An 18,572-nucleotide genomic window follows, 5' to 3' on the forward strand; every position below is an offset into this window, starting at 1 on the left:
TCCTTGATGAGTTATAGAACAAGTTTTGTTCTTGTTTCTCCTCTTCTGCGGATATTTGCTTGGGATGGCACTGAGGGTGTGGATTTTATTACTATAATTGATTTTGGATCATATGCGTAGTTTCTTCTACAATCACAAAGCAGGTGCCTGCCCAGGGAAACCACTTGGTCCTTTCTATCATGGTATTGTTGTATCAACTAGCTGTTTTCTTGTTTAAAAACGATGAACCACAAGCCCTCGCATCTTGCTAAAACATGCGCTCCATCTTCTCACTCCTCATTTTCCATTCTCTTTCTCACTTCTGTGTTGATGTTGTCATTTCAGGCCTGTGCGTGGTGTGCTAAATGCCAGGGGCAGGGCCACAGCTGTCACAGTAAAGCACTGAGAAAAATGTCACGTACACTGATTCTGGGTATGTGTGAAAACTAGGACGCAGGGTCTGTTTTTCCAGGGAGGGCATTTGGGCCAGCCTGTGAACTGGAAAGTAAACCAGGTCTGCATCAGTATCTGCTGGGGTGGGGCAGGTGCCAAGGTTATGCTCCCCTGAAGGGTCACAGAGAGCCCAGAGAGAGCCAGCGTCCATCCCCCCAGGCAGGCTGGAAAGCAGGTCCTGCCACTTGGCCTTGGGAGCTTAGTGTTGGGAGCTCAGCCTCCCTACCCGTAGGGCCTGGCCAGATTTATAGTCATCAAAAAACAGACTGGGCTTGACAACAGGCTGTCCCAACAAACCTGTGATGCAGCTGGGTACTGGGATAAACTGTGCTGCTGAGGAGACCCCCTGACTGCTTGGGAACAGGGCACGCAGAGTCGTGGAGAGACCCTCAGCTCTGGGTCAAAGCCCGGGTCTGTTGCCTACCAACTGTGGGAACTCCGGAGAGTTGCCCTCCCTGCCTCTGCTTTCCTACCTAGCAAATGGATTTTTACAAGGATTAAACCACTTAGCCTTGAAATCACCCAGAGTGGTGCTGTCATGCTATCACTTTGCTGTTATTGTCAGGCAGGAGTTGGCAAAATTTTTCTATAAAGGGCCAGAGAGCACGTATTTTAGGCTTTGTGGCCTTCCAGTCTCTGGCAACTACTAAACTCAACTCAGCTGTGACAATAAGAAAGCAGCAATGGGCCTGGTCGTTTCCAATAAAGCTTTATTTGTAAAGTCAGGTGGGCTATATGTCTAGGGTGATACCTGTTCAGAAGGCTGGATGGTTAAGAGAGTGGAGAAGAGGGGCAGAGGCCTGTCTGGTCTCAAATGTACTGAGACATCCACACAGGGAGGGGAGCAGAGGAAGGGGGCCTTTATCCACAGTGCACTATTGACAAGGGTTATTACCAGCCAGAGATTCTTAAGTCAGGGCCCTTGCACCACCTGGGGATTCACCAGTGGGCCTGAGGGGTGTCAGTGGGTTCCTGAATTTGCATATAATATCACATGCTTGTGGACATTTTTCTGGAAGGAAGGTTCACAGTTTGCTCTAAATTATCTGAGGCAGCGGTTCTCAACCTGTGGGTTGCAACCCACAGGAACTATATTAAAGGGTCATGGCATTAGGAAGGTTGAGAACCACTGATCTAAGGAGTCTATGTCCTCCAAAACATGAAGAACACTGTGTTAAGCCAAGTGACTCCCCAGTCTTCAGTGAAGACCACACACCCCCAGTGATGCTGGAGTCCTAACAGCTGTGGGAAGGAGAGGTCACAGTGCTGACCTTCCCGTAGTTGCTCAGAAGCAGGCCTGGGTCTTCTGGTGCCTCTCTTGGGGTCTTCTCCTAGTTGCTGATCCTTAAACTGGGTCAAGGAGTGTTCTTTTGGTGGTACCTTGTCCCGAGACAGCCTCTTGTTGCCAAGACTGCTGAGCATACCCAGCCAGCCTCCTGTGGAGTCCCTGGGGGGGGGGGGTTCCTTTATTTTCAGCTCTCTCCCCTCCCCAGACCAGAGTTGGGTTTAGGGGAAGTTCCTGGTGACCCTGGCTTCCTGTCCAATTGGGTAAGGGGGTAAGACCCTCAATCAAGGCCATAAAAGAGGCAGAGAGGAGGGCTGGCAGCAGGCTGGGGGCCGGCTGGGTGCTGTCCTGCTAGTGTTTGCCAGACAAGGTCCTGACTTAACTTTGTTTATACAACATGCTGACCGGAGCTACCAGCCATGGCTTATGCTGCCCCTGTGGTGTTGGAGCCAGATTGCTGATGCCACCACCACGTGGACCCCAAAAGGGGCTGCAGTGCCCATGTACAGGCCAGTGGGCCCTGTGGTCCCTGGAGAAGCTGGCCGTGCCATGCCAGAGATTACACCCACCAGGAAGACTGACAAGAGGGGGACAGAGCAGGCAGCAGCTGACACAAACATCCTGTCCCTGCCTCCCCAGGAGGACTGGCCCCAGACCCTGCAGTTCATCTGGCCTCTCTGAAGATGTCCACAAGACTGAGAAGTTGGAAGGCTCCTCATGCCAGGAAGGCTATGTTAACCAGTGTGATGAAAATGTGTCAAACCATCTATAAAACCAGTGTATGGTGCCCCATGATTGCATTAATGTACACAGCTATGATTTAATAATAAAAATAAATAAATAAAAGACTGAGGCGTTGGTCGCACTTGCTGCCAAGCAGTGGCTTCAGCGTCCCCTTTCTAGGGAGCACAGGCAGGCTAAGGCCATTGGTGCCAGAAGTGTCCTGGAAAGCAACCCATGACTGACCACTCAGGATTTCTAGGACACAAGCCTGTCCTGGGACAGCTGGTCAGCCTGGAAAGTGACCTCAGGGTGGGATTTTGCGGTTGGATTGCCCACCCATCTGAAGCAATAAGGTCTGTTGCTGGGGGAAGTGAGCTGTTGCCATGATGGGCTTTTGCCATGATGGGCTTCTGCCTGTGGCTAACAGGCTGAGGCACAGGTGGAAGGGCGGGGCACACAGTAGCCCCACAGGTGGGGCACGCAGTAGCCACAGCCCTGGCTCTGCAGGGAGCAATGAGAGTTAAGGGGGTGGGTTGTGGTCTGGCTACTTTGACAGCTCTGGATGCCTCAAAAAGAGAAAAGGGAGGGTTTATAGCCAGTCACTCTTGGCTGACACAGATCTGCAAAGGTTGCATCAGAATCCTCCAAGGAGGGCATCACCCTTCCCCAGGGCATGGGGCCTCCGGCAAGGGCTGCAGGACCCTCTGGGGTGGCATTGCAGGAATAACTGCCTTACATACTTGCAGTGGTGTTGCAGGCTCCTTCCTCAAGGAGACCTGGACTACCTTCACCCAGTTGTCTGTGAGCTGACTTAGTTCTGGAAGTCTCCCATTTTCCATTCCAGCAGCCAAAGTCAGTCTCCTGGGGTCAGAGCTGACAATGTTACCCAAGACTTGAATGCCGCCATGGTCCTCAGGTTAAAAAGGGGCTTAGAGATAAATGAACTTTGGCCACAATCCATCTCGCTGTGAGCCCAGCCAGGCGTCCTCAAACTTTTTAAACGGGGGCCAGTTCACAGTGAACTGCCCCCGTTGGAGGGCCAGACTATAGTTTAAAAAAAAAAACAAAAAACTGTGAACAAATTCCTATGCACACTGCCCCTATCTTATTTTGAAGTAAAAAAACAAAATGGGAACAAATACAATCATACCGCCTCATGTGGCCTGCGGGCCGCAATTTGAGGACCCCTGGCCCTAGCCTGTGGGTCCTCAGCTCCTAGCTGTGCACTGCAATGGTTTACCAGTGGCTGGCAGAACGTGGGTGTTGGCTCTCCACAAAGAGTTGGCACATGCATACCCAGGCTACGCCAGGTCCTGAGAGAGGTGGGAAGCCTCCACAAGAGGAGGAGGGGCCTTTCGCCAGTGGGGATCCCCTGAGCTACATTTGGTTCACACACTGATGCCCTCTTCCAAGAGTGAGCAGCCATAGAGAGAGGTTTGCATAGTCCCGTTCACTGAGTCAGGAGGACAAGCCTTCTTCACCCAGGGGTGATGTGCCCTAGTGAAGGACAGGACGACTCTTCTAAGCCTCTCCACCAAGCCTGGGCCCTTTCTCCACAGTAAGAATGTGGGAAGTGAGAAGGCCTGGGTGCCCCTAAGTATATCTTGGGTGAGGGAGATGCCTGTCCAGTGGTCAGCCAACGCTGCCAGCCTGTGGTGTGGGCACGAGGCGGCTACATGGGGGACCCTGGATGGACCCAGGTCAGTGTTTAATAACTAGAGGGCTGCCCATCGTGGGCGGTGGCCACAGAGGAGTCTGTAAGAAGGAGAAGGAATGATAGGCATCCCTTCCAGAAGTACTTATCCAGTTCCCATTCAGGTCAATTACAGGTAAGGACAAGGTCTAGAGCAGGGGTGTCCAAACTTTTTTTCTTTCTGCTGCACATTGGAAGAAGCAGCGTTGTCTGAGATCACGAAGTAAAAACACAACACTAACAAAAGCTGATTAGCAGAAAAAAAAAAAAAAGGAAGATCGGTGCACACTTTTCACAATATCGGATACCACAAAATGAACAAAATGAACATGCAGTTCTAGTGTGAGATGTGAGAAGAGATGGCCGAAGAGGCTGCAAGGTGTGATCACCAGGGGAGAGGAAGCGTGGGGCCAGGGAGCATCCGCCCCAGCCAGGAGCTGTTCCTCTCCTGCCTTGGGCAGCGGCATCTCTGCACCCCACCAGCTGCAGTCGCCTGGGGAGCTCAAAGGCATCCCAAGCAACATTTAGTACCAAACAGGGAAAAAAAGCAGTCAACAGGATCAAGTCTCCATTCCAGCCCACAGTCTTGTGGCTGGAATATTAATGAGGCCGTAGGAGAGGCAGGGCCCATGGCAAAGTGACTGGGGCAGTCTGGCACCTGATCAGGGGTGGTGGCAGGGGTGGAGCAGATGGTTCAGAGACTTTTCCAAATGAGGCAGCAGTTGAGCAGAGACCTGAAAGATTCTCTCTCTGGTTCTCTGGCCACCAGGACCTAGTCTAGAAGCTTTAGTAGAGGGGGCACCAACACAAGGCTAATGTGTGAGGAGCCATGGTCATGGGCGCCTGGCTGTTTGATCTCAGGGGACCACTCTCTGCAAGGTCAGTCAGGCTACAGTCACCAGGGGGTAGTGGCTGTGAAGAAGTAGGCCCCTGTTCTCATCTTCTGCGGATGAAAGGTTTGCACCACGGGGAACAGATCCCTTGGACTTCAAAGTTATTACCTAGGCAGCAGCTGAGCAGTGTCCTTTGCCTCTGTGCAGCAGGAAAACCTTATGGTAGGAAGCAACTCAGGCACAGGGCAGGGGCAATTTGGGTCACTATCAAGCTGCACTTGCAGAGATACTGCTGGGATCCTGCCCAGCTGGCTGCTGTAAGTAACCCTGACAGGAGCATGACATAGGTGAAGGGGCAGGCATCTGAGGTGAGCAGTTAACACGTGCCAGGCTGGGGAGAGCACCCCAGGCAAAGGGGCAGAAGGTTCAAAGGCCCTGTGGCTTTCAGTGTCTATACTTCCATCCTGCAATTTTTCAAAGGGACACGGAAAGGATGCACCCCCACCTCCGAATAAAGAATTCTTGAGTTCTGCTAAGCCTCAGGCATCCAGGGCTGTCAAGAGGCCTGAAGGGAAGCCCACAGTATCCCACAGTGAAGTCCCCATGTGTGGCAGGGGCTTCTGCTCCCCAGGGTCTTCCCTGGCCCACCCAGCCAGGCAGCCTTTTGCTAGTTCACCTGCCCTTCTCTGGGCAGCTGCCTCACCAAGTCAGGGGCTTATAGTCTGGAACCTGAGCCCAGGCCAGGCAAGCTCTCTATCCCTCCCCCTCAACCCTCCTTGAGCTGAGAAGACTCAACTGAGTTCCAGACGAATTCTGAGTTCAAATCCCTGCTCCTCACACATCACCCAGTTCAAATCCCTGCTCCTCACACATCACCCATTAACTGCTTGGTCTAAGCCTCACTTTTCTCATCTGTAAAAAGACTATAAAGCCTTGTTCATGGCGTTGATCTGGATAAAATAGGAACCTATTTTAGAGGTGAGCCTATAGCTGGGGCCCAGCACAGAGTAAGTCTCTAGAAACCATACCGGAGACTCTCAAGCTTGGAGGTTGAGAGGGGGACAGAAACACTTCTCAACTGATGTCTGTCCCTGAACTACTATTTAAAGGTCTTTTTTTTTTTTTTTGGTAGAGACAGAGTCTCACTTTGTTGCCCTGGGTAGAGTGCCGTGGCGTCACACAGCTCACAGCAACCTCCAACTCCTGGGCTTAGGCAATTCTCCTGCCTCAGCCTCCCAAGTAGCTGGGACTGTAGACACCCACCACAACAACGCCCAGCTATTTTTTGTTGCAGTTTGGCTGGGGCTGGGTTTGAACCCGCCGCCCTCATTATATGGGGCTGGCACCCTACCCACTGAGCCACAGGTGCCACCCTATTTTAAGATCTTGCAGAGAAAGTAGGGTTCATTCTGAAGAGCGTTTCACATTCTTTGCAGATTACAATGTTAACCAGCGTGAACGCTCCTTCCCTTCAAAGCCCCAATGTGGATCCTCCAGCTCCCAGAGCCTCTGGCCCCAGCCCACTCCTCAGCCATGTGTCAAGAACGTGGGGTCAGAAGGATCACCCGGCACACAGTGATGGTCTCCAGGGCCTTTATTTATACACTGCAGTCTGTCTGACAGGCATGGTGCAGGGGGTTTCTAACAGTTCAGTTTTCTCCAAGATCCCGTGGGGAGAGGGGTGCAGAAGGGAAGGAAGGCCTCTCTGGCAGGGGAGATCCTCTCCTCCAGAACGAAGGCACTGACAGGGTGAACACCCTTGGCAAGGGGCTGGGTTATATACACACAGGGTTGACAGGTGCAGAGAAACTCAAAGCTAAATACAACTAAAGGAGGCAAGTGTCCACCCTGGGGGCCAGGGCTGCTTCCAGGCTGTTTCTACGAGTGGGAAAGGAAGTTCAAAATGAAGTCAAAGCTCTAAAGGAGAAAGAGGCCAGCCTTTCAGTCTTAGTGTTCTGTGCAATTTTAAAAACCGACAAAATAAATATAACTTAAAAACTTACATGACACTAAAGGCAAGTCTGAGAAAAGCAGTTGAGGAAACCTTCCCGAGAACGCTAAGCAGTGCTCAACACCAAGAACCCCAGGGAGCCCAGGAGGACAGAGCGGGAGGGCCCAGCACCCACTCACCTGTGCACAGGTGTGCATAGTTTGTGCCACCTCCTGACACCTGCAGAGCCAGGACCCAAGGAGTCCCTGGGGGGACCAGGGCTGGGCAAGCATGGTCTTTAGACAGCTAGGGCAGGGGTTCGGGGAGATTCCATTCCAGGATCCATCTATCCCACACAGACAAGGGGGAAAGGCCAGATGGCAGGACAAAGGGGTGGGTACTCTGAGTGACAGAGTAGGCGTGAAAGAGGACAACTAGCATGGTAAATACAAAAAACAAAACAAACCAAAACCCCCGAAGTATTAGAATAACCCTAATATGATGCCACTGTATAGCACTTTCACACATATGATATAACCCAAAGCAAAATATTAACCAATAAGAGGCCCCATAGGCCTCCCTCAATAAACAAATCATTTGCATATTAGCACATTGTTTGCAAGCAACTGGTGCCTGCTTAAAGTGCTTGGAAAGTTTTGTTCTCTTACAACAGTTTAAGCCACTCCCCTGTAATTTTTGTTCGTATCATTAATTTGCTTTAGCAAACTTTTTTCGTAGAGGGAATGAGGGTAACTGTTGGCCAGTCCATAGTTATAGAATTTCCATGTCTGAATTAATGTTGCCCCTTCCTTGCAAATGGCTGAAACATAGACCACCGGGGTCCTTTCTAACCTGAAGAGGATGACAGCTCTGGAGACCCGGAGCTGGCTTTGCTCCCCACGCCCCCGTCCTGCCTGCCTTCCAGATCATGTGCTGTCACGAGGTCTCTCGTGCTCAGCTTGGGCGGGGGTGTGACCTTTAGCAAGTCAGCCCACATAGGCGCTCACCACTATTTTCAACAAGAGCCAGGAAGTTTAAGTGATTTCCTTTCTTAAAATCTGTACTTATACATCCTCATGTGTCTTACCGTCCACCCCCACCAACTGTCACTCCTGCACCCAGCCCTAGAAGGAAACATACATGTCCTGTGGGCAAGTGGGCAGTTCCCCCAGAGACTCTGGGGGCGCCCCCCCACCCCACAGCAGCGAGCCCTCCAGGCGCACACACTTTGGTCCACATTTTCTCCCTCTGTGTCCCGGCAGCAGCCCCGCTGGCCCGGTGTCCAGCTAGAGCCTCAGGACTACTCCTTGGGCTCCTGGACCTGATAGCAGAGAAGGGAGCGGTGAGCCCTGAGGGGCCTGGGGAGGGGGGCACAGAGCCACTGGCCATGGATCTGGAAGATTTGCTCTTAAAAACTCATACGAATCTTACATTCCTCTCAATAATACAGCCTTACTGGCTTTCAGTTAAAATAAAGCTCAAAACGGTTCCCCATGAATCTTCAAGCAGCACAGGGGAGCCCAGTAAGGAATGCCTGGAGCACCCCCTGGGTCCCTTCACATGCCCTGAAGGCTCTCCACACTGCCTTAGAGAAACAGGGCTCTAAGCCCTTCAGGCCAGAAGACCTGTTTGGGGGATATTTTAAAAAATGATGCCAGTAAGCCAGAATCCTGCCTCCCCTCTGCCTGGTGCAGGCCCCTCCAACCCACTCCTTTCTGGATCTGTCAGGGCCTCTGGGTCCCAGGAGAAACCCCCAGTATGCAGGTAGGGTGGGCCCATCAGCACCAGGCAGGTGGGGGGCAAAAGAAGAGCATCCTCCCCTGGGGGCAGGGTCCCAGAGATGCTCCAGGTTCCATCCCCCAGGTGGCAGCCCAGAGTGCGGCTTGCCCTCTGAAACCACAGTGGCAATTGCAGGTGGGAGAACAGAGCTAGCTCCTGCCTGCTCCCTTCTGGGAAGGCCAAGGTTGCATCAGCCTTCTCCTGCTCCTGGGTCTGGCTCAAAGCCCTTGAAGAGTTTCTAGCCTCACCTGCCAGATGGACAGGGGTCCTTGTTTTAGCAGCCCTAGAAAGGACACATCTCTGAAGCCTCTGGAGCTGCTCATTGGAAGGTACTTCAGCCATGGACGACATGTGGTATCCCTGTGGTTTTGTGCCCTAACTACCAGAAAGCTGGGCTTCCAGGCCAGGTACCAGGCACCCGGCACCTGGCCTGCGCACTGGCACCCTGGCTGGGAGGCCCTGGCGGAAACAGGGAGCGCTTGGCAGCAGCGCTAAGCACATTGGCCTCCAGGGGGCAGCAGGCCTCCATAGGTAGCCCGCCGGGCCAGCGCGGCCTAGGTCTTCCCAGAGGCAGGGCTTGCTGGCAGGGCCTCCTCAGCAGCCAGAGACCTCCCCCTCCAGCTCTAAACCCATCTACCCTCTATAGACCACGAAGCCTAGGTCTGGGCATTTCACTTCGAGAGGTGATTCTATTTACAAAGAGCAATGGAAAGGCCACCTCCAAGCCCTAAAGTTAGGAAAACTAGAAAATCTCATCTCTTGGCTTCTACAAAGTGTCTTGTAGTGCAGTTCAGGAAGGTCAGTTCTGGGCCTTGGGCCCAGGTAGAAGTGAAGGAAAAATTAAAAAAGAGAAGAGAGGCAAAGGAGGAGACAAAAAGGCTGAGGTGGTGGGCAGGGTGGCCTCAGGCGACTGGGGTGTCCTGGGACATTTCTGTCAGGATGTCGATGAGGTTGTTCAGCCCCGAGAGGTAGCCATCCTCCCGGTTCCCCTCCTGCCAGGGAACGTCATGCTGCAGGGTCTGGCCCTCGGGCAGGGGCGTGGTCTTCCCAAAGTCAATCATCCACACCTTGGCCTGCTCCTTCTTGTCATGGATGAAGAGGAGGGAGCTGCCGATGACCTAGAGGAGGATGGGGCAATGAAAGAGTGGGCTAGAGATTTCTGCTCTCCACCCCCACCACTGCAACCTGGCGCCCAAGGCAACTTGGGAAGGCCTGTGTCCTAAAGGAATAAGAGAGAGGTTTGCTCAGGCCCATTCCTCCCTCCCAGGCCCCCCTGATCACTCCAGAGCCAGCAATTCTGTTTCTTATTCCTCTGCCATGCTGGTGGAAGATTCTGGGATGGTGACCCTTCTGCATGTGCAGTGACACTCCTCACTGCCCAACTCTGGCCTGAACCCTCTGGCCTATACTATTCTTAGACCACAACCAAACCATGGGGACTTTCCCCAGTAGCCAAGCAGCCCTCAGTCCTCCAGAGAGGAGGTTGCTGGAGCAAAGGCAGGAGCCAAGGGTCAGGGCCCAGGGGAGAGAACAGTTGGATCAAACTCCCTGCAAAGGGCAGTGTGAGGCAAGAGTCTCCCCTCTGGGTGTCCCTTCCCCTCCTTAAAAGCCATCCTGTCCAGGTGTCTCATCAGGACCACCATATATGGTGGGATAAGTGTATTCCCATGGCCAAGGGGCAAGGGGGGAATGCAAACCAAAGATAAGGTCAGCCTGGGGAAGGGCTGGGGGTGTAGTTTGCACAAAGGTGCACCACCCTGCCAGTGCAGGGGCAGCCTGTCGAGTTTTCCTGCTGGACCTGTAGCCTTCTTCCTGGGCTCAGGCCGAAGCTCCCTCCATGCAAGTTCCTCGAGAGGCTGCTTTCCTGAAAGAGCTTTAGGCAGAGAGCCCAGGGACGAGACACTGCTTCACACCCACCCATGGCATTAGCTGTTCCTGGGACTGCTGGTGTATGTGCATGTGAGGGTGCGTGTGTGACTGGGTGCGCACATGCAAAGGTGTATGCTGGCAGGCACAGGTTTCTGCCCGAGGGCCAAAAGCCAGTATTTACCTCGTGGCACTTAAAGAAGGGAGAAACTTCTAGGGTGGTTCGAATGGCTTTCAGCCGGTCCCGGTAGGCAATCTGGGAACAGAAAGATGACAAGATTATTAAACACTGTGAAGGGGAATGTGTGGATTTTAAGTCCCATTCAGCTCACTAGAGTCAATGACTATAGCAGTGGGACGTCCCTACACCCTGATCACTATTCCAATGCCTTTATCTACAAGTGGAGAAACTTCGGCCTCAAGGAGGTGGTGCTGGTGGGTTCCAGATCCCAGCCTTTCTCGGCTCCACTGTCCTGTGAGCAGGAGATTCAGGGAAGGAGAGTTCCAGAACAGCGGAGCTAGGGGCTCCTCCCCCAAGGGTGAGGGCTCAGTCTGTCCTGAATGCCAGCAGTCCAGAGGCAGCATCCTAAGAGCCAGTTGCCATGGTTTCTTCCTGAATATAAACCTCAGTGCCTTTGACTTCTGGAAGGACAGAATAAGCCAAGTGGGAGAGAGCCACAAATGTCTCGGCTGGTGGTCTCTCCTGAGCCTTGCAAACTCAGATCGAACTGTGCTGACCCTGGGGTGTCCTGTCTTCCCCAGGGGCCAGCTCTGTGTGTCACACACCCCCAGTTGCTGCTGGGGAAGCCTAGCATACACACAGGCACGTGGTTTCTCAGTGCCCATCTAAACAGCAGTGACAGCTGGCAGAGCTGGTCAGGCAGCTCAGGACCAGGAATAAACTTCTCTTGGCCAGGCACAGGAAGCACACTGTGTGACAGGGACTGCTGAGGGCTGAAATCCTGCCCTGCAGGTGACCCATAAACTCAAAGGTTTGGGCTCTGGGAGAGTCAGGTGCATTCCCCATTGCCTACCACCTTGGAACTTGCTAGGGGCCAAGAGAAGCCTCCTTGGCCCCAAAAGGGAGGAGGGAGAGTTCCCAATTCCAGCTGGCACTGACTCTCCTTGGAGGAAAGGCTAACTTGGGCCCACCCTTCCTTGCTCTGCAGCACCCCAGGCCTGTTCAAAAGGTGCCTCTCATGGGGGCTCCAGGGTCCACATCTCAGGACATCACAGGTGGGCCTGAATCTCTTGTTGTCAAAGGGTGCCTTACACTTGGGGTGCAGTGACATAACATACTCTAACTCAGCTGGGGCGAACAGTTCTCTGATCCCAGTGGGCAGAGCAACAGGCCCAGCCTGCCAGCTTCACTGCAGCAAACACCAAGGAAATCACTTTGTCATAATCTTGTACTACCTACTACCCCAAGCTCAGAGGGAGTGGCCAGTTATTGCCAAGGAGTGCACACCTCCCCACTCAGCCTCATGGCCCGGCCAGGCCTGAAGGCATCGGGGAGCATGGGGTAGTCGGTGGGCTGCTGGCTATGCTGGGCAGGGACCCCACAGCTCGCCTGGCCACTGTGTCAGGCAGACAGGAGTATGAATCCCAGGTCCCAGACGGGGGTGGCTACGTGTCCTTGACATCTGAGTTTCCTCATCTGTAAAATGGGAACAAGAATGTCTATCCAACCAGCAGGCTGCTACGAGGATTTGCTAAGCATTTAGCGTAACATCTGGCAAGGTGCAGGTGCTAAAGGAATTTAACAATCATCACTCTCTTGAGGGGATGGAATTTGTTTTCTGGATCTGTGAGGCTGGTGGCTCAGGGAAAGTCAGTGAGTGTCCACTCAGCTCCCTGCCTACCTACTGAACGCTGGGGACAACCGCATCTTCCTTCTTCACTTCCAAGCAGAAGTTTGGGCCAGGGCTTTCTGTGCCGGCACTGGGGCTCCTGCTGCCATGGCCTAGCTCAGACTAGGGCAGTTATCCCAGCCCAGAGACCTTCTCGGAGGCACCTGGCTTACCAGGATGTTATGGTTTCCTTTAGTGAATTCTCGGAAGGCCTCGGTGACCTGCTCCCTCGTTTTGGTCTTCTTGAAGTCTCGGTTCACAGAGCCGTCTTCTTTCTGAGAAGGAGAATGCAACCCCACCCAAGACAGTCAGCAGAGAACCTGCGGGCAGGGACTGGGCCCATCCATCTAGAGGTCACAGAGCAGGTGACCCCTGTCCTGCCACCTGAGATGCTCTCGGGGCCGGTGGGGGCAGTCAGGTGCCCACATACAGAACTGGGCACAGCAGAGGGAAGCCTGCCCTGTGCCCGACTAAGGAGAAGGCAGAGAGTGGGGATGGCATCCCAGGAAGAGCGAATGGCAGGAGGGAAGGCCTGGAGCTGTCGGGGGCATACAAGCCGAGACTGTGGGAGCACAGCCTGTCCTGAGAGCAAGCCGTGGGGCCCGAGGGAGAGGGCTGGCCACAGCTTCTCACAAGAGGGGTTAGGGCCCTGAAAATGGTGCTTGAAAGTCTCCACTGTCCAGGGGCCCTGTCCCTTGGTTCCCTCGGCACAGACAGGAACGCAGTGCTTCTGACCCTGACCTCAGCTGCACTGCCTTTACCATCTGTGATCTCTTGTTATAGGTGTCCTGAAAACAGAGCTCTAATACTGCCCCCCCCTGGTCCCTCTGATGCATTCTCCCAGTGCCAGGCACTATCTCCGTTCAGGCTGACCCTGTGCCAGCACACGAGGGTCTGCTCATCTATATGGAAATTAGTTCTTTGGGGACAAAGGGTAAGAAAGGGTAACTGCCAAAGGCCCCTACACTGAGGTCCGTCTGCTACTAGGCTGAGGATTAGTGAACATGACGGCCTCACTGTGGCCATGTCCACAAGGAAAGGCAGGAGCCTGGGGCCCAGGGGGCAGCCCGCAGTGCCCAGGGGCGAGATCCCGGGCTGAGCCTTTCCCCAGGGCCTCTGTGACAAGGGCAGGGCAGTGGTGGGTGATGGTGAAGACAGGGGCTTCTTTCTGAGAAGATGGGCTGCCGCTGCTCCTACAGCAGGAGGACAGAGGAGGAACGCGTCCTGCAGGGGAGGGAAGACAGACTGTGCCAAGCAGATGAAGGGAAGTGAGTGTTAGGAGGGGGAGCACACCTGTGTGTCCAGTCTCGGGGCTGGATGCGAAGAGAGGAAGCCTTGTTTCAAAAGGCAAGGAGGACCACACCTGCAGTGCATCTTAGAAGGTACATGTGAAACTTAGTAAGTGTAGAATATAAATGTCTTAACACAATAACTAAGAAAATGCCAGGAAGGCTATGTTAACCAGTGTGATGAAAATATGTCAAATGGTCTATAAAACCAGTGTATGGTGCTCCAGGATCGCATTAATGTACATAGCTGTGATTTAATAAAAAAAAAAAAAAAAAAGGCAAGGAGGGGGCACATGGCTTTGCGTGCTCTCAGCCCAGAGTGTGCAAAGCAGCTGTTCCAGGGGAAGGTGAAATTTTTCCCCGCAAGCCACTGTGGGCAGAGAGACGCTGGCAACCACAGAAGCCTATACCTAAATGCCTCTTATCGGGTCTCGGCTGCTTAACCCTGACTCCACGGCTGGACTCCAGAAACAATGCAGGCTGAGACTGGACAGAGAGTAGGAGACCCAAGGACCCTGCAGGGACGGGCACCTGCTCTGGAGGATGGCCGGTGAGACTCTGAGGGCCGCCCCTCCTGGACCTGCCTTCACGGCCCCTCTGCCCCATACAGGCTAAGGGCAGGGTGGGCCAGCCTCCTGCTCAGATGTCCCGCAGGCTGGCCCCTGCCCAGCTTCTCAGTGTGGGACATGGTCTGAGTTAGGTTCTGAGCCCTCAGCAGAGGGCTGGTTGTTGGGTAGGGCTAAAGGCCATCCTGCTCCAGAGGCCTAAGTCCCCTGAGTGGTCATCCCGCCTATACCCCAGAGACTGACATTTTCAAACATCAGCCCCTGGGGCTGCCGCCCCACCTGGGCCCGTGCCAGGAGACCCTTATAGCTTCTAAAGGGTCTTAAGAGCAGCCACACCCTCGGGTGTGGACACTGGTAAGGCCAGAGGCCCCCATCAGTCCATGACCAGACAGCCAGGCACCTTGGGAGGCACCTTGAGGCTCACCTTGATGCCCTCAATCCTGAACCCCAGGGTGGCTGTGGAGCTGATGGTCTCCCGCCACTGCATGTACCGAGGCTTGGTCACAGCCCGCTGTGCTTTCTCTTCTTCGGTGGGAGCCTCCGGGTCCACCTCAATCATTTTCTGGTACATGTCCTTCCGCAGGCTGGGCTTCTTCCGGGCCTTTGTGAGCTCCTCCTCCAGGTAGGTTCTGCGTGGAGAGGAGACGACATCAGGCCGTGGCTGGGCCACAGCTCCCCGGCAGGCCATGGCTGGCCCAAGGGCAGCCCCTAAGTCAAGCATGTTCATCTGGGGGGGGGCCACATGCTCTGCTCTGGCTGAGACTGGCTCTTAGATGGAGGAGAAAAATAGCAGCCTCGATAAATCACAGCCGCTTATTCCAAGACCTGCTGGAAGGCCCAAAAAAGCCCAAGGGCTCTTCCTAGCACAGCCCCGCAGGGGCCAGCAGAAGAAAGAAGGAGCAGGCCACCTTGGCAGCTTATCGTGGTCAGGGCCCTGCTGTCCTCCTCGGCTGCCTGGGACCCTTACATAAAGTGAGGCTTTCCAAAGCCAGGGCCTATCTCACTAGAGAAGTCGTTCTATCCTCCCCACTTCCTACCCCGCTCTTAGGAAGCCCAAAGGCTGAGCCTGCCCTTCTATGTCTCTGGCTCTTTCCTAAAAGGGGAAATCTTGAGGACAAGGGTCAGGGCAGAAGGAGGCCTTGGAAAGGGTTCAGTGCTGAATGGAGAAGCCCATGATGGGGAAAGGGAACCCAGGGGCTCCTCAGCCCCCGCTCTGCCAGACATTCCTGGCTCATCCCACCCCCTCATACCTGAGCCGCCAGCCCTGAAAGCCCAAGAAAATGCCACCACCTGAGCTGCCTCACGGCTCTGCCCTCTGACCTGGTAGAGACCACCTCAACACTGGGGGAGGGGACAGAGCAGGGACAGTACAGGACTTGGGCAGCCCAAGACTGAATTGCTGACCCTAGGTTGCTGGGACAAGCCCTCCTCACAACGCACATCCCCATGCTTCCAATGGGGCTGTCCCCCTACTGCCATCTCCACACTGGAGGGGGTGAGTCACACTACCCCTCTTTCCCCGCACACCAGGCTCAGCTCCTGCCCGCAGCCCTTCAGGAGACAGAAACCAGCAGTGCCAGTTGCAAGATGGGGAAGTTTTCTTCCCTTTGCCCCTGCGTGGGTGGGAGCTGCCCACAGAGGCCCCGCCTGCCCTACACCCGGGCCCCCACTCTCCCCATCTGTCTCCCACACCTGCTCCACGCTTCCTACTATACCTCCAAGCAGCTGGTTTGGAACCTAGAACAGACTCAACAAAAACTCAGGACACCTTAAAAATGATAGGTTTTTGGAAAACACCGTATCCACCAATATTTGCACTGAAAGAAACAGGAAGAACAACACAAATTCTTTGAGTATGAACTTGGGACCTTCCAAGAGGTGATGGACACCATAAAGGGAGGTCAACAGCTTTTGGCTGCGCACCTGCACACACACACACATGCACATATGCACATACGTGTGTGCATGAATGCACACACATACAGGTATGTGCTCACATACACTCTGCCTCTATCTGCACACAGCCAGCTGGGGAGGCTGGGAGGGATGGCGCCGCAGCGGGAGGGCGGGTGGCCACACTTCTGCAAAGAGCTCCAGCGCTCCCTAAACAGGAAGCGGACCTCACTACTGAATCCCTTTTCTCATGGGCCTTTCTCCAAAAAGGGCCCCTGCACCTCAGTATGGGCAGAATCACGCGTGCACTCCCTCCACCCCACCGCAGGAGAGGAAAGGGGCTTGGGGAGCTGCCCATAAGGACTGCGAGCTGCATAGTGGGAGGAACCAGAAGCACATGGGGAGATGAACCTCTAAGCCCCTGACCACCACTGCTCTGCCTGCCCCAGAGGGACATCAAAGCTCCATCCCATGCAGGGCCCTGGGAGGGGAGATGACTCATGACTCAGTAAGGGGAGGACTCCTCTCAGGAAGGCAGCCAGCCTGTGGGGAGCCAACAGGTGGCAGACCAAGGTCACTCGGTCACGAACTAGTCTCCAGTCCCCTCAGACCCCCAGTCCTAATGTCAGAAGGACACTGCCAGCTATCCCTGGCAAGTCACACATCTAAGAACTCTCCCAGAGCCACATGAGCACATGTCCATGTGGAACCAGGGTTCCAAGAAGCCCCTGGCTGAAGATGGGATGCTACCAGCACCAGCATCACCTGCTTCTTAGCACCACCCTTCCTCCCCCACCACGGCCAATGCTGGTTTGCTGACTGGCCTTTCCACTTGTCTGGGACACATCTCAACCCCTTGTGCCTTGGAGCTCAGTGTTGGAGGTGGCTCTGGACTCCAGCCCCACTTCCTCTGGGGGTGACCTTGGATGGATGGTCTTGGGAGATCTGAGGCCAAGTGTGCTGGATTAATGCATCTGAGAGAAGGCCACAGTCCACGGTCCAAATGGAACTGGCTCCGCACACCGGAGACCCTGTGGACAATGGGTTCCACACCACCTTCTTGGGAAGCTCTGGGCTGTGGTTGGAGACTTGGCTTGCTATCACACAGGCCTCATGCAGATATGCACTATGCCACTGCACAGGGTGGCCCCCCGTGAGTTACCGAATTGCTGGGTGTCAGAACTGTCTAGCACAAACTGGACCATGCCCAGGGGGCTGAGAAAAAACAAGCGTCTAGCACAGTGTGCCGGGAAGATAGGGCTGAGCGGGCCCTGGCTCTGGGGAGACATCCCTCTCCCCACCCCAGGCACCCACTCCTCTCTCATTTCATTCCCTCCACCTGCAGGCCCTTGTCAGGACTGGGTTAAACATGTCCCAGCCTCGCTAGTCACTCTGAGTCTCTCCTGAGAGCCCTAGGGTGTGAAAAGGGTACCACACTACAGGGGAAAACAGCCCCAGCAACCTGGGGAGCAGGTAGATGGCCCTGGAGCCACCGACTTCCAAAAAATGACAGGAAGTGTGTGCTTCCTGGGACGCAGACTCCTCAAATCAAGATGGAGGAGCACCGGCGCTCACCACCAGAGGGTCGCAGGGCCACAAGAGAGAGCTAAGTGCCAAAACCTCCTAGCTCCTTAGTCTTCCCGTTATCCCCACTTCCATGCTGTTCACGTTCACAGCATGAGCACCAAGTGCAACACTTGCCGTGTGTTCACGCTGTAATCTACGCCCCCTCTCCTGCAGCCAAGCCGAGTCCTGCGAGTGTTTGGGTTGGAATCAAGGGCCACAACTCCTCTCAAGACGGCACTTGCTGGGGTGCCAGGGGAGGGTCTTCCAGGGTCAGGAATCAGACTCTTGGAAAGAGCAATGGTGGGTGAATAGATGATCTGTCTCCTCCCTGCTCTACTCCACCCCTGTGGGCTAGAAATGGTGAGGCCCTTAAATTGGGCAATAGCAAACCGTGGGGCCTATGCCTCTCCACCCCCCATTCCTACCCTGGGGGTAACAGCAGCCAGCACACAGTCAGCCAGCAGGGCTCCCAGGAGGAGCCAGGAGGAAAGAAAGAAAAACTGGTTAGCTTGGCCCATTTCTTTCCAGGTCTCTCCCTCTCCCCGTTTCTCTCTCTCTCTCTCTCTCTCTCTCTCTCTCTCTCTCTCTCTCACACACACACACACACACACACACACACACACACACACACACACACTCCTCTTCTAAGAAAGGAACTGGCTAAATGCTTCAAAGCAGACACAGGCTTTGGCTCCAAGTGGGGCATGGCGAGCCATGTGGGGTGACAGGGAGGAGCCCAGCATCTGGCCATCCAGCCTGGGCATCTGCAGCCAGGACCAGGCCTTCTGGTGTGAATACAGCACGCTGGACACCGCATGGGCTGACAGCCTCAGGGAGAGTCACCAACCCTTCTCCACAGGGAAGAAA

At 54.5% G+C, this 18,572-nt stretch overlaps 1 protein-coding gene across 2 annotated transcripts in view; it reads right to left on the reverse strand.

Moving 5' to 3' along the window:
* Positions 1–6,545: 6,545 nt before the first annotated feature.
* Positions 6,546–18,572, reverse strand: part of ITPKB (inositol-trisphosphate 3-kinase B) — a 105,782-nt gene continuing 93,755 nt past the window's right edge. For both annotated transcript variants that reach the window (XM_053608016.1, XM_053608017.1), the window contains exons 5-8: positions 14,671–14,875; positions 12,565–12,666; positions 10,726–10,797; positions 6,546–9,793 (exon numbers count right to left, since the gene is read on the reverse strand). In XM_053608016.1, coding sequence (XP_053463991.1) covers positions 9,578–9,793; positions 10,726–10,797; positions 12,565–12,666; positions 14,671–14,875 — 595 coding nt within the window. In that variant the 3' untranslated portion in view covers positions 6,546–9,577. The remainder of the gene's footprint in view (positions 9,794–10,725; positions 10,798–12,564; positions 12,667–14,670; positions 14,876–18,572) is intronic.

This window comes from Nycticebus coucang, chromosome 10, assembly GCF_027406575.1.
Source record: "Nycticebus coucang isolate mNycCou1 chromosome 10, mNycCou1.pri, whole genome shotgun sequence".
Lineage (NCBI taxonomy): Eukaryota > Metazoa > Chordata > Mammalia > Primates > Lorisidae > Nycticebus > Nycticebus coucang.